The sequence below is a fragment of the Mytilinidion resinicola genome (assembly GCF_010093595.1).
Source record: "Mytilinidion resinicola strain CBS 304.34 unplaced genomic scaffold BDZ99scaffold_2, whole genome shotgun sequence".
Taxonomy (NCBI): Eukaryota; Fungi; Ascomycota; class Dothideomycetes; order Mytilinidiales; family Mytilinidiaceae; genus Mytilinidion; species Mytilinidion resinicola.
In genome coordinates this window covers 1,019,178-1,033,786 of record NW_022985438.1, presented here as the reverse complement: position 1 = coordinate 1,033,786, position 14,609 = coordinate 1,019,178, and the positions used below count along the sequence as shown (strand labels likewise).

General features: G+C 49.9%; 8 protein-coding genes across 8 annotated transcripts; 5 read left to right on the top strand and 3 right to left on the bottom strand.

Annotated features, from left to right (window-relative positions):
* Positions 1-466: 466 nt before the first annotated feature.
* Positions 467-1,974, top strand: BDZ99DRAFT_377062 (Di-copper centre-containing protein; the record flags this gene model as incomplete). Its single annotated transcript, XM_033715054.1, has 8 exons — positions 467-657; positions 863-936; positions 973-1,044; positions 1,101-1,169; positions 1,223-1,273; positions 1,323-1,528; positions 1,637-1,730; positions 1,781-1,974. Coding segments are annotated over 8 exons (951 nt in total), but the record flags the coding sequence as incomplete, so codon positions are not given.
* A 330-nt stretch (positions 1,975-2,304) lies between these two features.
* BDZ99DRAFT_126238 (Thioesterase/thiol ester dehydrase-isomerase) lies at positions 2,305-3,169 on the top strand. The gene has a single exon (XM_033712569.1). It carries the CDS (start codon positions 2,457-2,459, stop codon positions 3,018-3,020), a length of 564 nt encoding a protein of 187 aa, XP_033582914.1. The 5' UTR covers positions 2,305-2,456; the 3' UTR covers positions 3,021-3,169.
* Positions 3,170-3,637: 468 nt separating this feature from the next.
* Positions 3,638-4,510, top strand: BDZ99DRAFT_565845 (uncharacterized protein; the record flags this gene model as incomplete). Its single annotated transcript, XM_033727518.1, has 1 exon — positions 3,638-4,510. One exon carries the CDS (start codon positions 3,638-3,640, stop codon positions 4,409-4,411), a length of 774 nt encoding a protein of 257 aa, XP_033582913.1. The 3' UTR covers positions 4,412-4,510.
* Positions 4,511-4,896: 386 nt separating this feature from the next.
* On the top strand, positions 4,897-5,596 carry BDZ99DRAFT_376412 (acyl-CoA N-acyltransferase; the record flags this gene model as incomplete). Its single annotated transcript, XM_033715023.1, has 2 exons — positions 4,897-5,284; positions 5,370-5,596. 2 exons carry the CDS (start codon positions 4,897-4,899, stop codon positions 5,594-5,596), a joined length of 615 nt encoding a protein of 204 aa, XP_033582912.1.
* A 375-nt stretch (positions 5,597-5,971) lies between these two features.
* BDZ99DRAFT_493876 (uncharacterized protein) lies at positions 5,972-8,256 on the bottom strand (the record flags this gene model as incomplete). Its single annotated transcript, XM_033723269.1, has 5 exons — positions 5,972-6,144; positions 6,254-6,682; positions 6,725-7,254; positions 7,310-7,931; positions 8,080-8,256. The coding sequence occupies 5 exons, from the start codon at positions 8,254-8,256 to the stop codon at positions 6,097-6,099; spliced, it is 1,806 nt and encodes a 601-aa protein (XP_033582911.1). The 3' UTR covers positions 5,972-6,096.
* Positions 8,257-9,239: 983 nt separating this feature from the next.
* Positions 9,240-9,523, bottom strand: BDZ99DRAFT_457881 (uncharacterized protein). The gene has a single exon (XM_033718789.1). It carries the CDS (start codon positions 9,424-9,426, stop codon positions 9,271-9,273), a length of 156 nt encoding a protein of 51 aa, XP_033582910.1. The 5' UTR covers positions 9,427-9,523; the 3' UTR covers positions 9,240-9,270.
* BDZ99DRAFT_126213 (uncharacterized protein) lies at positions 9,456-10,436 on the top strand. The gene is made up of 2 exons (XM_033712568.1): positions 9,456-9,794; positions 9,847-10,436. Exons 1-2 carry the CDS (start codon positions 9,526-9,528, stop codon positions 10,067-10,069), a joined length of 492 nt encoding a protein of 163 aa, XP_033582909.1. The 5' UTR covers positions 9,456-9,525; the 3' UTR covers positions 10,070-10,436.
* Positions 10,437-10,985: 549 nt separating this feature from the next.
* Positions 10,986-13,046, bottom strand: BDZ99DRAFT_541992 (trichothecene efflux pump; the record flags this gene model as incomplete). The annotated part of the gene is made up of 5 exons (XM_033726751.1): positions 10,986-11,438; positions 11,523-11,641; positions 11,708-12,337; positions 12,435-12,849; positions 12,918-13,046. The coding sequence occupies 5 exons, from the start codon at positions 13,044-13,046 to the stop codon at positions 10,986-10,988; spliced, it is 1,746 nt and encodes a 581-aa protein (XP_033582908.1).
* Positions 13,047-14,609: the final 1,563 nt, after the last annotated feature.

The window sequence follows — 14,609 nt, the reverse complement described above, 5'->3', positions numbered from 1 at the left end:
TTATGGGACTGTTCGGGACCGTCTTACTCCAATCAGAATGAAGCATCACTCCGAATGCTGTGCCTCCGTTGCGTCACGTTTCCTGCAAGGGGGGATGTGACTGTATGCAGCTATGACCCTCATTTTTGCGGCGTTTTTTGCCTGCTTCGCCACCGCGCCAAGAATTATCGCAGATGTAGTTCAGATCGCTATAAAGTTTGTTGCTGCTGCATTTTGCGAGACTTAGCCGCACCCCACGTTGTGATATCTCGCAGCCTGCAATTGCTGATCGTAAAAGGATTGTCAGCATGCACCTACGTTGGACGCATCATGTTTTGACTTTGCTGGTAACATGCTCTATCACTGTCAGCGCCGTACCTAGTTATCCTCGAACCGCGTGTACGAAGGTATCCGCGAGGAAAGAATGGTGAGTACATGATGGCATTGCCGAGCACGTCTTCTGGACTTTTAACTTTGCTCATCTAGGCGGACTTTGAGCAGCTCCGAAAAGCTGTCTTACATAGCAGCAATAAAGTGCCTGCAAACCAAGCCTGCGTTGACTTCAAGGGACTTTTCTGGAGTAAGGAGTCGATATGATGACTTCCTCGCTACTCACATCAACAACACTGATTTCATCCACTTCGTTATGAGTAATACGCCCTCGCCCCCACAAGCTTGGTGTCCGCTTTGAGCTTGAAAGACATAGAAATGTCTCTTAATTTCTAAGTTGACCAAGGCGTAGGGTCATTTTCAGCCGTAGGTATCTTCTCCACCCTTTTATGGCTTTGGTTAATGCTCTAATCTAGATGGCACCGCTAGTCCGTTGCGCAGTATGAGAAAGAACTTCAGACTACATGTGGCTATACGGGGGCGCAGCCGTAAGTGCCTTAACAAAGGTGTATCTTTCTTTACTAACACAAAACACAGGTATTGGGGTAGGTAGCGCTTTCATCAGACGTAGACCTGGGCAGACATGCTGATGCATGAAATCAGATTGGACTCGGGACGCCACTGAAGCTTCGTTTGCAAAAGCACCGGTTTTTGACGCTACTTACGGCTTTGGAGGTATAAAGCTTTGTTATCCCATGGCTCCTTGGGGTTGTGCTGAACGCTTGTACTAGGGAACGGACCATTCATCGATTCGTCCAACGATCCGAACGTCTTGCATATTCCCGGGAAGACAGGCGGAGGTATGTGCTCAATAACCTCACACTTATAAAGCCTTACTAAGTTGGGACTATAGGATGTGTACTAGATGGCCCGTTTGTCCATTGGACTGTAAACATGGGTCCCGGTGAGTCCGAATATGACGGAAGTCGTAATTTGATGCTGACTTATGGAAGGATTCAGCACAGCATACAACCCTCGCTGTATGACTCGTGACTTGAGTTCATACTTCGCTTCTCAGACGCTAAACTCCACGGTCGTGGCAAAGACGATTGCTGGCAAGACTTTCCAAGCGTTTGACATCCAAGTCCAAGGTACGACGACTGTGGAAGGGATGAGGTACCATGGTGGAGGTCATCTAAGTGTCGGAGGAGATTTGGGTGTTGTCAGTGCACCCAGATTCAATTTACTATGAATGAAGGCTGATACTTTCATCTAAATCGGCGACGTCTACGCGAGCCCTGCTGGTAAGATCCTCGAAATTACTGAGATCGGGCTAATTGACACTGACAAATGCTCAGATCCACTATTTTACCTACATCACGCGAATCTCGACAGGCTCTGGGTCAAATGGGAGGCTGCCAGTAAGTACTCCGCGTAGCCTTTCGCCTGAAACCCCCACTCAACTGCGTAGTCCCGTATCGTCTATACGACATCTCCGGACCTGATACTCAATTCGCCTATCCCTTCAACTTCTTCGGTGACGTAGCATATAAGAATGTTACACTAGACTTTCCAATGTTCTTTGGTAAGCTAGGACCAGAAAAGCCATTTGTTCCTATCAGGAACGTCATGGATATCAGTGCGATGTGTTACAAGTATGTGTAAGGGGCGAAGTCTGCAAGGAGGATACATTCTACCATCTGGTTTATATTATCCAAATAACACCCAAGTCGAACTTCGATTATGGAATGGACTGTATGTTAGTGACGTACTCAAAGACTTCTCAGTGCGGATGCATCACGTGACATACCAGTACCGTGAAAGTCCTCTTGATATTCTATGAAATGAAAGTCAAGCTGTGCAATTGATTTAGCTAGACTTCGCAAGATCTACAAACGCAACTAACATCATTTCATGCTATTGCGCTTCGTATTTAGTGTCAAGCAACAGCAATCAAACATCGTCCCGAGGTCCAACGCGAATCGTCATGCGCATCCCCGCCCACCATGGGTATCTCAATCCGATATATGCCCCATATCTTTCTATCTGTCTTAATCATGGCCCTCGAGCTAATATCAAGCAACCAAATCCTCTCCGTAGACCTCCTCACACGCCTAGAGCCCTGAACCCCCTCTCCTACGCGTACAATGCCTACCGAATACTTCGAAGACTTCGAGACCCACCCCTGGGTCCAAACGCTCCTCTCCGACTCTACCATCATACAATCTCCACTTTCAAATAGAGCACCCGGTCCCGCTGAAGGCGTGTCAAACAGCCTGTTTGCCGCAACCCTCCACACCAAGCGCGCAGTCCGCGCCTATCTCAGCTGCAGCCGCCCCGACCCCAATGCCTCCTCCTCAAACACCGAAACACCCGTGCAAGAAAATTACATCATAGTGTCTGTTGGCGACGGGCTGGACGGGGCTAGCGGACGGCTGCATGGCGGATTTTTGGCGGCGTTGCTGGACCAGGTCATGGGAGCCTGCGCAGTGACGTGCAAGAATATGGGTTCGAGTCCGGCGACGAAGGAGATGTATGTTAGGTTTAGGAAGCCGGTGGCGACGCCGGGGGTTATACTGGCGCGGGCGAAGGTGGAAAAGGTGGAGGGAAAGAGGACGTGGGTGAAGGGGTGGGTGGAGGACGGGATGGGTACAGTGTATGCGGAGGGTGAGGCGACATTTGTGAGAGTTGGCGAAGTTGGGAAATTATGATCGAAATGGAGAAAGACGTCGACGAGAATCGAGTTACATTTCGCAGTCCTATGTAGATTCTCACAATGTAAGTCTGGGCTGAGTCTTGGCCATCATGGTAAAGCTACACTATCCATTCTCAACTTTCAACTGAGAATAATGCCGATTGACGGAATAATGCCGATTGACGTCAAGGGCTCACCATAGTATCTTCAGAGGTTCCTTTATCAAGAGTCTTCATACTTCCAAGTTTCCTCAAACAGACCCACTCTCGAAGTCAATCCTCCTGATTCATCATTTGTTCGCCAAGATCAAGTATTAAACCACGCTGTTTTTTTCCGGCACTGAGCTGCATTTCGGCCCCCATTCATCACAAAAGCCCTTTGGATATTCCGTTACTCCGCAGCTGACTTGACACGAAGAACTTGTCAAGGCCCTATCATGTCCTGCAAGATACGGATGACGTTGCGCCACAGTTACACTTAATCCAATCGAATCCTCGTCAACCTCGTGTCAAGATATTAATATCACGAGCGCATCCCGCTCGAACTCGTTGCTTGCATTCATATATCAGCCTTCAAAGTCACTTTTTCCTTTTTATTAATGAACCGCAGTTTGCTAACATCAAGCAATCGATCATGCGCAAATTCACCGACGTTAGGCTGTATGCATCTTTCATCATTCTCACGTCGCATCTAGCGATCAGTGAATTTAATTCCATATCAAAACCCACCGCCGGAGAAGTGCTAGTAGCCGGAACCACCTACACCATCGAATGGAAACCAGACATCGGCAGTACTGTCGAGCTCCAGCTCTGGGACGACACCTACTATGGCTACTCACGCGCGTTCGGAGATCTTTGCTATAACTACCTCTTCAACCCGTTTTGTGGACAGATAGCGACGAACGTATCCAACACTGGGAAATACGAGTGGCATATTCCGCATCAGTCAGACTATCCACGCAATCAACCTTATTTCTGGCTTAAGATGTTCGTCAACGACTTCTATCATCCAGAGCTCGGCAATACAGATCCGGTCTTGAGTTACTCGCAAAACTTCTCGTTTACTGCAGAGCCGTATATGTCTGCGTCGAGTTTGAGTTTGGTTACGGCAAGCAGCACTAATTCCGTGATTTTGCCTGGCCCCGCAACTTCCACGATTGGAGCTCTCTCAACGCCACATTCAAGCCCTCCGTCAACACCACTCGTAGCGCTATCGTCAACATCAGAAATCTCCACAGCGGATGCAGCTTCAGAGCCATTGGCGACGCAGGCCGTCAGTACCTCATCCTTTACGACCGATACCGATGTGTCGAGCCAAATCACCGCTTCGGGACTCGGCACGACGACTAATGCTGCCAAATCCAGCTCAACAACATCTCAAAGTGATTCTGCTGCAACCACTACATAGAACGATGGCTCAGTAGATAGGACGATTGCCTTACAAATTCTCTTTCCAGTATCACTGTTTTTTTGTGTTATTATTCTATGATTGATAGAATTGACTGCTCTATCTAGTCCTAAGAAGTCTGATATTCGTATGTAACGTGTAATTCAGCAGCAAGTGATACAAAACGATTGGGAGCATACTGCCAAAATCACGTGATTAAGACCCTTATTTTCACCCGTCAATTTGGTAGAGCTCTCTAACGTACGATTGCGCCAACACCAAACCCTCAGACGTAGAGATTTTAGAAACATCACGAAAAACTTCAAGGTCTCGTATGTACTATTGTATGTACGCCCTACACTAGCACCTTCCTCTCTTAACGACATTCTGAGTCATCATCATGATTCATACCGGTGCGTCATTCTCACTTCAAACATTTCTATTTCTTCAACCTTCACACCTGTATTCTCTCTTTCGGGAAATTTTTTGTTTCAGATCCAACAACCATGCCTCTAGAACTCGCCCCCCTCACAGCCGACGACGTCGACGCCTACATGGCAATCCGCCAAGCCGCATTCGGTGACAGCGTCTTTCGCATCCTCTTCTCGCGGCGCCCCGATGGCCCGTCGCCAGAGGTCTACGCGCAGATCCGTGACAGCGTCCGCGACCAGATCGCCACCGACAAGCACGTCTTCTTCTTGAAAGTCACGGACACGGACACCAGCGAAATCATCGCGGGCGCAAAGTGGAAAGTGTTCAGGACCGAGAAAGAGGTGCTAGAAGAACTGGAACTCCCGTCCCCGACGCCGGACTCGGATCCTGAGTGCTGGAATGCATTTATGAAGCTGCTGAGTGATGCGAAGAGGGAGAGAATGGCGCTGAGCCCTTATTGGAGTGGGTTTATCCTTTCTCATTCTTTTTCCTTTTTTGGGAATGGGCTCTGGGGGAGTCTGGTGAGTCTGGAACTGATTAATTGTAGTGCTTGACGCGCTCTCAACGCACCCAGCGCATCATCGACGTGGAGCTGGGGCGATGCTGATACGGTGGGGCTTGGTTCGGGCGGATGAGGAGGGGGTGGAGACCTACCTTGAGGCGTCGGCGATGGGCCAGCCGTTGTATGAGAGGTATGGGTTTAGGCCTGTCAGGACTTTGAGATTTGATTTCGGGGAGTTTGGGGGGGAGGGAGTGCAGGAGTTCCAGGTATGAGTTGAAAATGAAGTGGAGTTAGAGGATTCGTGCTAATGCGTTTACAGTCCATGGTAAGGCCTAAGAAGTCTTCGTGATCTCACCGAAGATTGGTTCGTCACGTTCTTAGAAGGAGACTCGATGTGCGAAAAGCATTTTATATCTCAATTCTCTTGTCAATCCTTGTCTAATCCCCAAAAGTTTCTGCAAACCTCCGAAGCTCCAAAAGTTGATATATCCTTACAGTTCTGGTGGCTCATAGTTCAAATACCCCAGGGATACTTCAAGAAAGACAATCTGTTCACTTGAGAATAACATCTGAAGCAGCGAGAATATCACGTAATGGACGGCGAATTATGCCTTCTCAGAACTGAGGCCTGCATCTTAATTCCAGTCGTGCCGTATTCCACTTTTATTCTATACCTCACTCACCTCGTCGTCCTCGCTAACGCTCCCCTGTGGCCCCTCCGTACTACGGATGCTGTTAAGAGCTCTCGCCATCCACCAAAAAAGGTGTGAAATTATTCGTTCATCAACGATCCAGCAGACCAACCAACCAACGGACAACACTAGAATGGTAAAAACAATTCTAAACGACAAATCTAAAGTATGTCGAGACCATATCATCGCCAGCGGGAAAATGAAGATACCAGGACTGAGAACAATACCGAGACCTACCGTCATTTTATTGAAAAGGATCCGCTTTAGCACCCGATTTAGCACCAGAGAGGCTTGCTTTGGAACATTGGTGAGGACCCAAAGTAGAGCGGCTCGAGTTGGAACATTATCCCCGGGTAGAAGGCCCGCATCTTTTCTGATTCCGGCAAAGGCACCATCAATGATCCGGACCGTCGCCCTGCTTCGTACTATAAGCCGCACGCTGTATGATAGAACTACCACCACGGTTGCAGCTACAACAAAGGCATATAACGGAGCGCCGTTCCTCATTTCTTTGATTTGCATGCTGAAGATGCCGGCCGAAAAGCTCAGAGGAACGAAAACGAAGGCCAGCTCGGTAACTTTAGTCACACTTTCAGCAGCTGCAATTCCTCGGCGGCTTTCAATGATTGAAATGTCCGCTCGCAGATCACTCTGTAGCCTACCGGCCTATTCCAAGGTTTTCTTGATATTGGCAACGGCGTAGTCTACCAGACGACGCGCTGGCGGAGGTATACGCTCCGGGTATGCGAACTGCATAAAGCTTTCAAGGTTTTCCTCTAACTTCGGGAGGATGATGTCGACGGGTGCGATAAGCCTTCGCCAGTGATCTACACTTTGTTGAATGGCATGTTCGTTTGCACTATCTCTATTCAAGCGGATCTCGTCCAATGACATGCGCAGGGAACCTAACAAGCTCATCGAGTCTTGAAGCACGACCTGCAGTAGTGCTGGTGTGGGGCCCAGGTCTTGGCCTATGGATGGATTACTGGGACAGAGCCAAGAGACTATGTCTTCGAGTGCACAAGATGGAACGTTGAGGGAGGAATTGATGGTCTTGAGAACTTCGGAGACCAAGTCCAAAGAAACAGTATTTCTCCAACACCGTCTTGGGTACAACGTTTGGAACAAAGGCTGGTCAGAGCCGTAGGTGTCCCACTGGTCGGAAGGCCTAACCACGGTCCAAGGAACTCTTACTCTTGTTCTTTCAACTTCAGGAAGCGGGTCCAAGAGCACGAATACTGCCTCGTCTTAATTATCTTTCGACTCCATATTTCTATTTTGGGGATTAGGTACCTTTTCTTTGCGGACCGCTTTCGACCCTATGTTTTATCAATGTGATCTTTTCTTCCCAGGCCAGAATCGAGTGGGTGTTTGCATCAGTGGTTTTGGAGAACGCCGGGTCTCGCGAGAACTTCCAAGCACTGCGAATTACATTCGGCTTGATTCGATATGAACAGGAATACTTCTGTCTTGACTCTCTTTCGCCTTGATACTCCTGGCTAATTGGAAACGACGGATGTAGCTTAGGTCGAGTCCTATCATCATGGGTTTCCTGGTATTCGATCTCATCATAAGACATCAAATTGAAGTCCCATCTCACAGGTCTATACCAGGTCATAGGCATGTGCTGCTTGTCCATGTTCGCAGTCGACCACTTCGCCGGATGTGAAGCTCTCTCTGCTGAATAATGAGACCCATATAGATGCTCTTCGAAAGCCTCCAGACTGAGATCGAATGTGCTGCTAAGCTGTCGCATAAGACACGGTGACAAATCTTCAATCAAAAATAACCTGACAAAATGGTCTGGCTGAAGCTTGTCGGTCTTCAGAGCTTCCGCATGATTCTGGGTCCAGTCTCCGTGAGAAAAGCTTGCAACGAGTTTAGGTGTTTCGCTCTTCGAGAAGATGTCGAAGCACTGCATCCGACCAGCATTCTGTGTCCGGGCTGGCTCTTATCTGGACAAGATGGCGGACCCTCAGGCGGGAGATGAGGCACGAGAACTCCTCAACGATCCGATTATCCCGAATCGCAGGGCTTTCAACCTACTGACCTATAGAACTGACTTCCGCGGCTTCTGGATTTGTTCTTATCGCATCGCTTCTGGCAAGGTCCTCTCTTGCAGCCCTTACGTGCGTTTCATTCTCTTCTACAGTCCTGCCCGACGAAGGTTGAGGTGCCGTTTCTCTTGCTATCGTGGGAGATGAGACGGACCGTGAAGCGGAGGAGATGGGCCCCTCCATGTTGCTTTTCTTGCCTGAGCTTCAGAACTTGCTAGTGGCAGTGTGGTATCTGTATAATGGGCGCAGACAACTAATGATAGAACTTTTGCCGTATAAATGCCAGGGATTTGACCTCTCAATGTTTGTGCCCACCGCATCACATCTTCGAATATGACACGTTGCACATGCAACGTTTCACCGTTACCCAGATATAATCTGTAGAACAGTACTAGACCATAAGCCAGGGCACACGAATTTATCACTGCTTGGCTCTAATCTTGCTCACTCGACACCACTGTGAGGAGCGGGCCAGCTAGTAAGTAGCCAGTTAGTCAAGAGGCAGTCTAATTTGCACCGTCTGAAACTTGACATCGTGCCTAGGTTTTTGGAAACCCATGTGGGTACCCCAAACAGTGGTAAATGGGTGCGCACAGATTAATGACCTGTTGCTGTATGCGACCGAATAGTGATACTAATAGTATTCCTCCATAGAAGCACAACTTTGCTTCGACTAATAGAAAACCGTGCGACATCTTAGAATGGACGAGAGGGAGGAGGCTGAAACTGAACAACAAGGCACAACATATTAGTTCTCGGGAGATGTTGCATACGCGCTGTGGGGCATATGTCCTTCGAATCGACCTACCACTCGATATTTCAAGCCTTTGACGCCAATTTCATCACTTTTCCGTGCAAAGCAAGATTCAATCATCCAGATGAGGGTATTGCCAAGGCTTTTGCGACGTTTTCGCCATCGCGGTAAGGTAGCCGTGGACAGGGTCGGACTCCTGTTTCGGCGATCACATAACTGATTGACCGCAGCCTGGTTGAAATTTTACCAAACCCACATGATATTAATAGCAATATCGATCCTGATTCAAGGTATGTATTGAGGCCGTGTGCAAGGCCTGCTCAATTCTGACTCTACCTCATCAGTTCTTCTACTACTGGGTAGCTTACCTCACTCAACGCAATTCCTTCGGCGAATATATATTCTTTCGATGACTCAGGTTGAAAATTGATGTGAACTCTGTCTTATTTCGGGGGCCCGAAGGCCAAACTATATACTACGTAGGAAGTGACTGTATGCATAGGCAGAAGCACTAATTGGAGGCAGCAGTAGGCAGCATTAGGCAGGGTAGGCCACCGTACCCCAACCCCTCTCTGTAGAAGTTGTAACTGGCTAGGCATGTAGGCAGCTACTATGCCAGCAACTCCAAGTCTGTACGTAGGTGACCGTGAACCGTATGAGTTGTTGATCCTAGGTTGTAGCTGTTACAACCCGAGTCGATGTCCTATCAAAGCCACTCAACGAAAGACTTCGATCATCGCTTCAACGCCACCCTTGCTGCCATAGTCACGAATAAAACCGCAACTGCACAGCTTGAGGTCCGAATCGGATATTTTGGGCTTTGTGTCAGCAAAGACCCTTCGGCAAAGAGAGTGTGTGCCGAGGGAAGAGGTGCGTTTCGTGACCGCATCGGAACTGCAGAGGACCCATTGAGTCTGCTTGGTATAATGGATCACTTCAAGAACGATGTGCTATTTCCGGGCTTGATGTAAGTACTTGGGACGTGTATCCAAACACTCGGTAACTAAGCACTACTCAAGTCTTACATCCCTACCATCTTCCATCATCACGTTTTGCGGTTTAGCGAGAGTCCATTCCCATTGGGATGATAATCCCTTGCAAAGTTCCGAGCATCGACCTCGGATCGATCAATCCTGGATCTATCGGATTTCCGTGTGGCTCCTGCTGGTCTCCGTAATAGTATCATCACTATGTTTCGCTTATGGCGGCGTTGTGGCAGCATACGGTAGCAGCAGTGCCTAGCACAGCTGATATTGTGCAATTCATTACATTCGATACTGTGGAGGTGGAGGTTGGATATATCGCCGTCATCCTGGCTTGGCTGAGCTGTGCCATTTCTACATGTGTAGCTCATTGCGTGTTAAGGAGATGGATGTATATCCACCTTCGAGACCTTGGAGTCGTAGACGATGATTAAGTTTATTACGGAGGAGCGTTGTAGATGTATTAGGAGCACGTCACCTCTGTATCCTTACCTTCTACATTGAGGATAGAGGTGAAACAATGCATTGAACGAGGTAAGTGATGTATTGGATGAGCATCTATCTAGGCTACGTACGCCGTATATATACTCTGTGTGTGTGGAGGCTTACGTAGCCGTACCGTAGAAATGTGTGGGCTAAGTATAGGAACCGTGTTCTATATCAAGGTAGCCGAGCTAACCGTACTATACTCCGTAGGCTAGCTGGCTAAGAATACGTACTCCGTCATACATCCTTGTCCTCTTCTTTACATCCTTTTTCTCTACATCAAATACAACATGTGCAGCGTCTCCTTTTCCTGTCACGCGACAAAGTCCATGCCTCCTGGGGCACCCTAGCGCATGTAGTGAGACGCTAACTGTCAGGGAGTAGTGGTGAGGGCTACGGCAGGCACGTGTCACCTCTTGTATATAGCCTCGCCTTCCTCAGACCTCTCTCTTCTCTATCATCATCATCCAATACATCACGTACACGGCCTACAGCTCCTAGTTCCGTGACACTAACTCACACCCACCTCCCCCTCATCTCCACCCTAAAACTCTCCAACATTACACCAAGCCACCTCATCACGCACACCCATCAAACTAAAACCGCACAAATCTCATTAAACTACTTGAATCGAAGTACCTACAGCATATAACATCACAGTCCACAAACCCCCCCCCTTCACTCTCTCCTCACACCTTCTCCCCATGATGAATCACATGCCCCTCCCCCGTATCCACCGCCCCATGCAAATGCGCCCCCTCCTCGAGCCTGATATCCACCTTCCGCGTCATCAAATGGCCCACATTCGCCGTAAAGCACACCGCAATCGTGCCCAGCACCCCAAACGCAATCGTCACCAGATACACCACCCGGAACGCGTGCGCGTAGCTCTCCTTGAGCCCGTACACCCCGACCTCGAGCTGCTGCGGGGTCAGCGTCGCCAGCGCTTCGAGCCCGGTGCCTGTGGTCAGCGCGCCGATGACGGCGGGCAGCGAGACGGGCGCGACGCCGGCGAGCGCGAGCGGCAGCGCGAGGTATTTGGGGATGAAGGCGACGAGCTTGTTCTTCAGGATCGAGGTGTAGATGGCCGTGGCGACGGAGCCGCCGACGGAGCGCGCGGTGGTGATGAGGGCGCTGGCGACCTGGAGCGCGGCGGGTTAGGAGATGCGGACTGGGTTAAGGGGAGTGGGGGATGGGGGATGGGGGATGGGGGATGGGGTGCTTACGCCGATGTACTCGTGGGCGACGGTGAGCTGGACGATGGTGACTTGGAAGACGTTGGCGGCGGAGAGGAAGCCGCCGATCAGCACGACAAGGATGGTCGAGGCGATGTGGGAGCCGGGGGCTGCCGGGTAGAGTGGTTAGTTAAGGGGCGTTGAGAGGAGGGAGGCGGGAGATGGGGTAAACGTACTGACGATTGCTTGGAGGCCGCAGCAGAGCGCCATAGCCCCGACGGCGATGGTGACGAGAATGCGAGCGTGGCCGACCGCTTTGAAGATATATCCACATGGTGACCCGAAGAGCAGTCCACCCATCCCAACTGCTCCCGCGTACCACCCAACCTTCAGCGGGTCTGTCGTGAAAATGACACCGGCTTGCTCGGCCCAAAGAACTGCCGTAGCGTAGTAAATCATGCCCACCAGGAACACGCTGACCAAGACGACGGTGAAGCCGCGGATGAGTTTGAAGATGGCGGGCGGGAAGATGGGATATGTGATGTCGGCGTACGCTTCGTAGAATCCGAGGATGACCAGCAGGACGAAGCCGATTATCAAGGGGGCCAGTGTGCCTGCGGATACCCAAGGGAACTGGCTGCCTCCGAAGGTGATGCCTAGGAGGAACAAGACGAGCCCTGAGACGAGGAGAAAAGTGCCGACCCAGTCGAGGGCGACGGCCTGCTGCCAAACGGTCTTGCCTTCTTCTCGGATGTATTGATTGACGGGATGATAGAAGAAGAAGACCAAGGCACCCGCGAAGCAGTTCATGGCGAAAGGAAGCCAGTAGATGGCTCTCCATGACGCATGTTTGACAAAGACGGTAGCTGTGTATGTTGATTAGTACTGAACTGCAGTAATCTTGACCGGGTTGAAGGACTCCAGAGGGTGGAAGCGTTACAGAAACGGAGATGAATCACTTACCGATGACGGGGCCAAAAGCTTGCGCAAGCGCAAGCGTACTCTCAAAGAACCCGGACGCAACCGATCGAGCGCGTTTCGGGACGACCTCAGCCAGACAAGCCCAGGCAGTTTGATGGAGGCCGCTACCGATACCAATCAACACGGAGCCGCCGATGATGACGTTGATGTTGTGTGCTGTGGCTGCGATTGCACATCCAATGAGACCTAAAAGGTTGCCTACGAGAAGAAAGTTTCGTCGGCCGAAGATATCAGACATCCTCCCGACTAAAGGCGAGACGACAGCAGCTCCTAGAGTGGGCGTAATGGCGACCCAGGTGTAGTTTGGGTTCGGGCCGATGTCGCGATTGATATCTAGTAGGATGGTGGAGCTCATTATGATCACAAATACATCAGCCATGTAGCCTTGTTGGAATGACTACTTTCATGTTAGCTTGTCGTTCTCCTGACAGGAACACAACGAAGGAAGAATGCAATGGTACTTACCAGTACGGCAAGGAACTTGCCAAACGTGAACTTGTATTCCTCATCTTCCGTCCTTACTCTCAAATTATTATCGACGCGTTCAGTTGTGCTAATATCCCCCTTCTCATTAGACAAGCTATTGTCCGACATGTTGGTGATCTGTAGGAGCTGTCTACTCCGTCGATAGTAGCCTAGTTATCGCACACGTGCATAAATAAGACGATCTCTAATGTGCAAGGAGGGAAGAAGTCTTTCGAACTGGGGGCCTCACGGTGACCCACAACGACAGAATCGAAGCAGATATAGTCGATAACACGAGACCAATATTACACAATCACCCGATAGCCCGAAGACGACTCAGCGGGCGCTTGTAGAGCCAACATCACGGTGTGGTATTGCCACCAGGGATCTAGACTTATCTAGCACTGCGGAGTAAACCCCAGATTCCATCCCCGCAAAACACTTGATCTCGGAGAAGATCAATGCATGTTGAGCTGCACGGGCCAATCCCCGCATAACCTAGGTACTAGGAATGGGCTAGCTGTCTCATGCAGTGTCCATGCACCAGGGTTGGTCCTGCAAGGTGGGGGGCTAGCTGCCTAGACGTCTGGGGATTTACTAACTTTGAGGGGACATCACTGGTTTATCTCTGACTGTATGCCAAGCTTCATGCTAGGAAGCGTAGATACCGGAATATCGACGGGAAGCTGGAGAGAAAGCGAGTGGTGGAATTATGGTTTAGTTCCGGTGTTGAGATAGACCCCGCGTGCGTTCTATTGGCAGGGGAAGAGACTATGCGTCGAAAGTAGGCTCCTGAGCAGTCTTCAACTGCTTCAGAGAGAATATAAGGTAAGATCGTAATCCTAATGTGGTTGAAATTGCTTTATAAGATTTCCGCATCGGGGTTAGCGCACTCGGATTAGCGCTTATTCTGGGAGGCATATTGAGACTACAAAGGCATTCCGGCAGAGACCCGGTATCTGGAATCGAGAATCAATTCCACAGCTGTCAGCTGTTTTATTCCAGTCTGCGATGTGGTCTTGGAGGGGAAAGCGGCGTGGAAAGATTCGGAAACGGAAGTCTAATTCCGGTGTTGGTGCTGCGGTCTACGAATGACAGCGAGGGCGCTGCGAGGGCGCTGCAGTGCGAGAGGTTGAGCCCTAGGTATCTTTCATTGGATTTGAAGGCGTATATGGAAGAAGCCGGGTTAGTAAGTGCCAAGTGCGAGGACAAGAGATCGAAGTTCTTCATGCTTTCGCGCAAAAGTTGTCCACAGTAGTTTTGCCTGAGCAGATTTCAAACATCAGAAAGTGGATCGTAGCTGAGAAACGGACTGCTGGTGGGCTTCAGTCCGTCTTTATATCATCCTGAACAATGCCCTGTCAACGGTAATATGAGCATCCGAAGGGCGCATTTGCAAGGGCAGCGGAGTCCGGCACGCGCTTCAGCGGCTTCATTCGCTCATAGGGCCCTTTATATTGGGACTCAGCATTCAGTGGCACTATCGTAGTAAACTTAGTGTTTGTCACTTACAAATTGGGTACCTCAAGGTTACACAACATACAATCCATACGTATACACCCTGTATCCACCAATCTTTCAGCTGGTCTCACTGATTTGCGGCAGACACTCTTACGACGTGCTGGAGAGTGGCTGTAGACTCTTCTAGTAAGCTGTGCCTATGGGCCCGGCGATCCTCCAGCTTACGTCTCA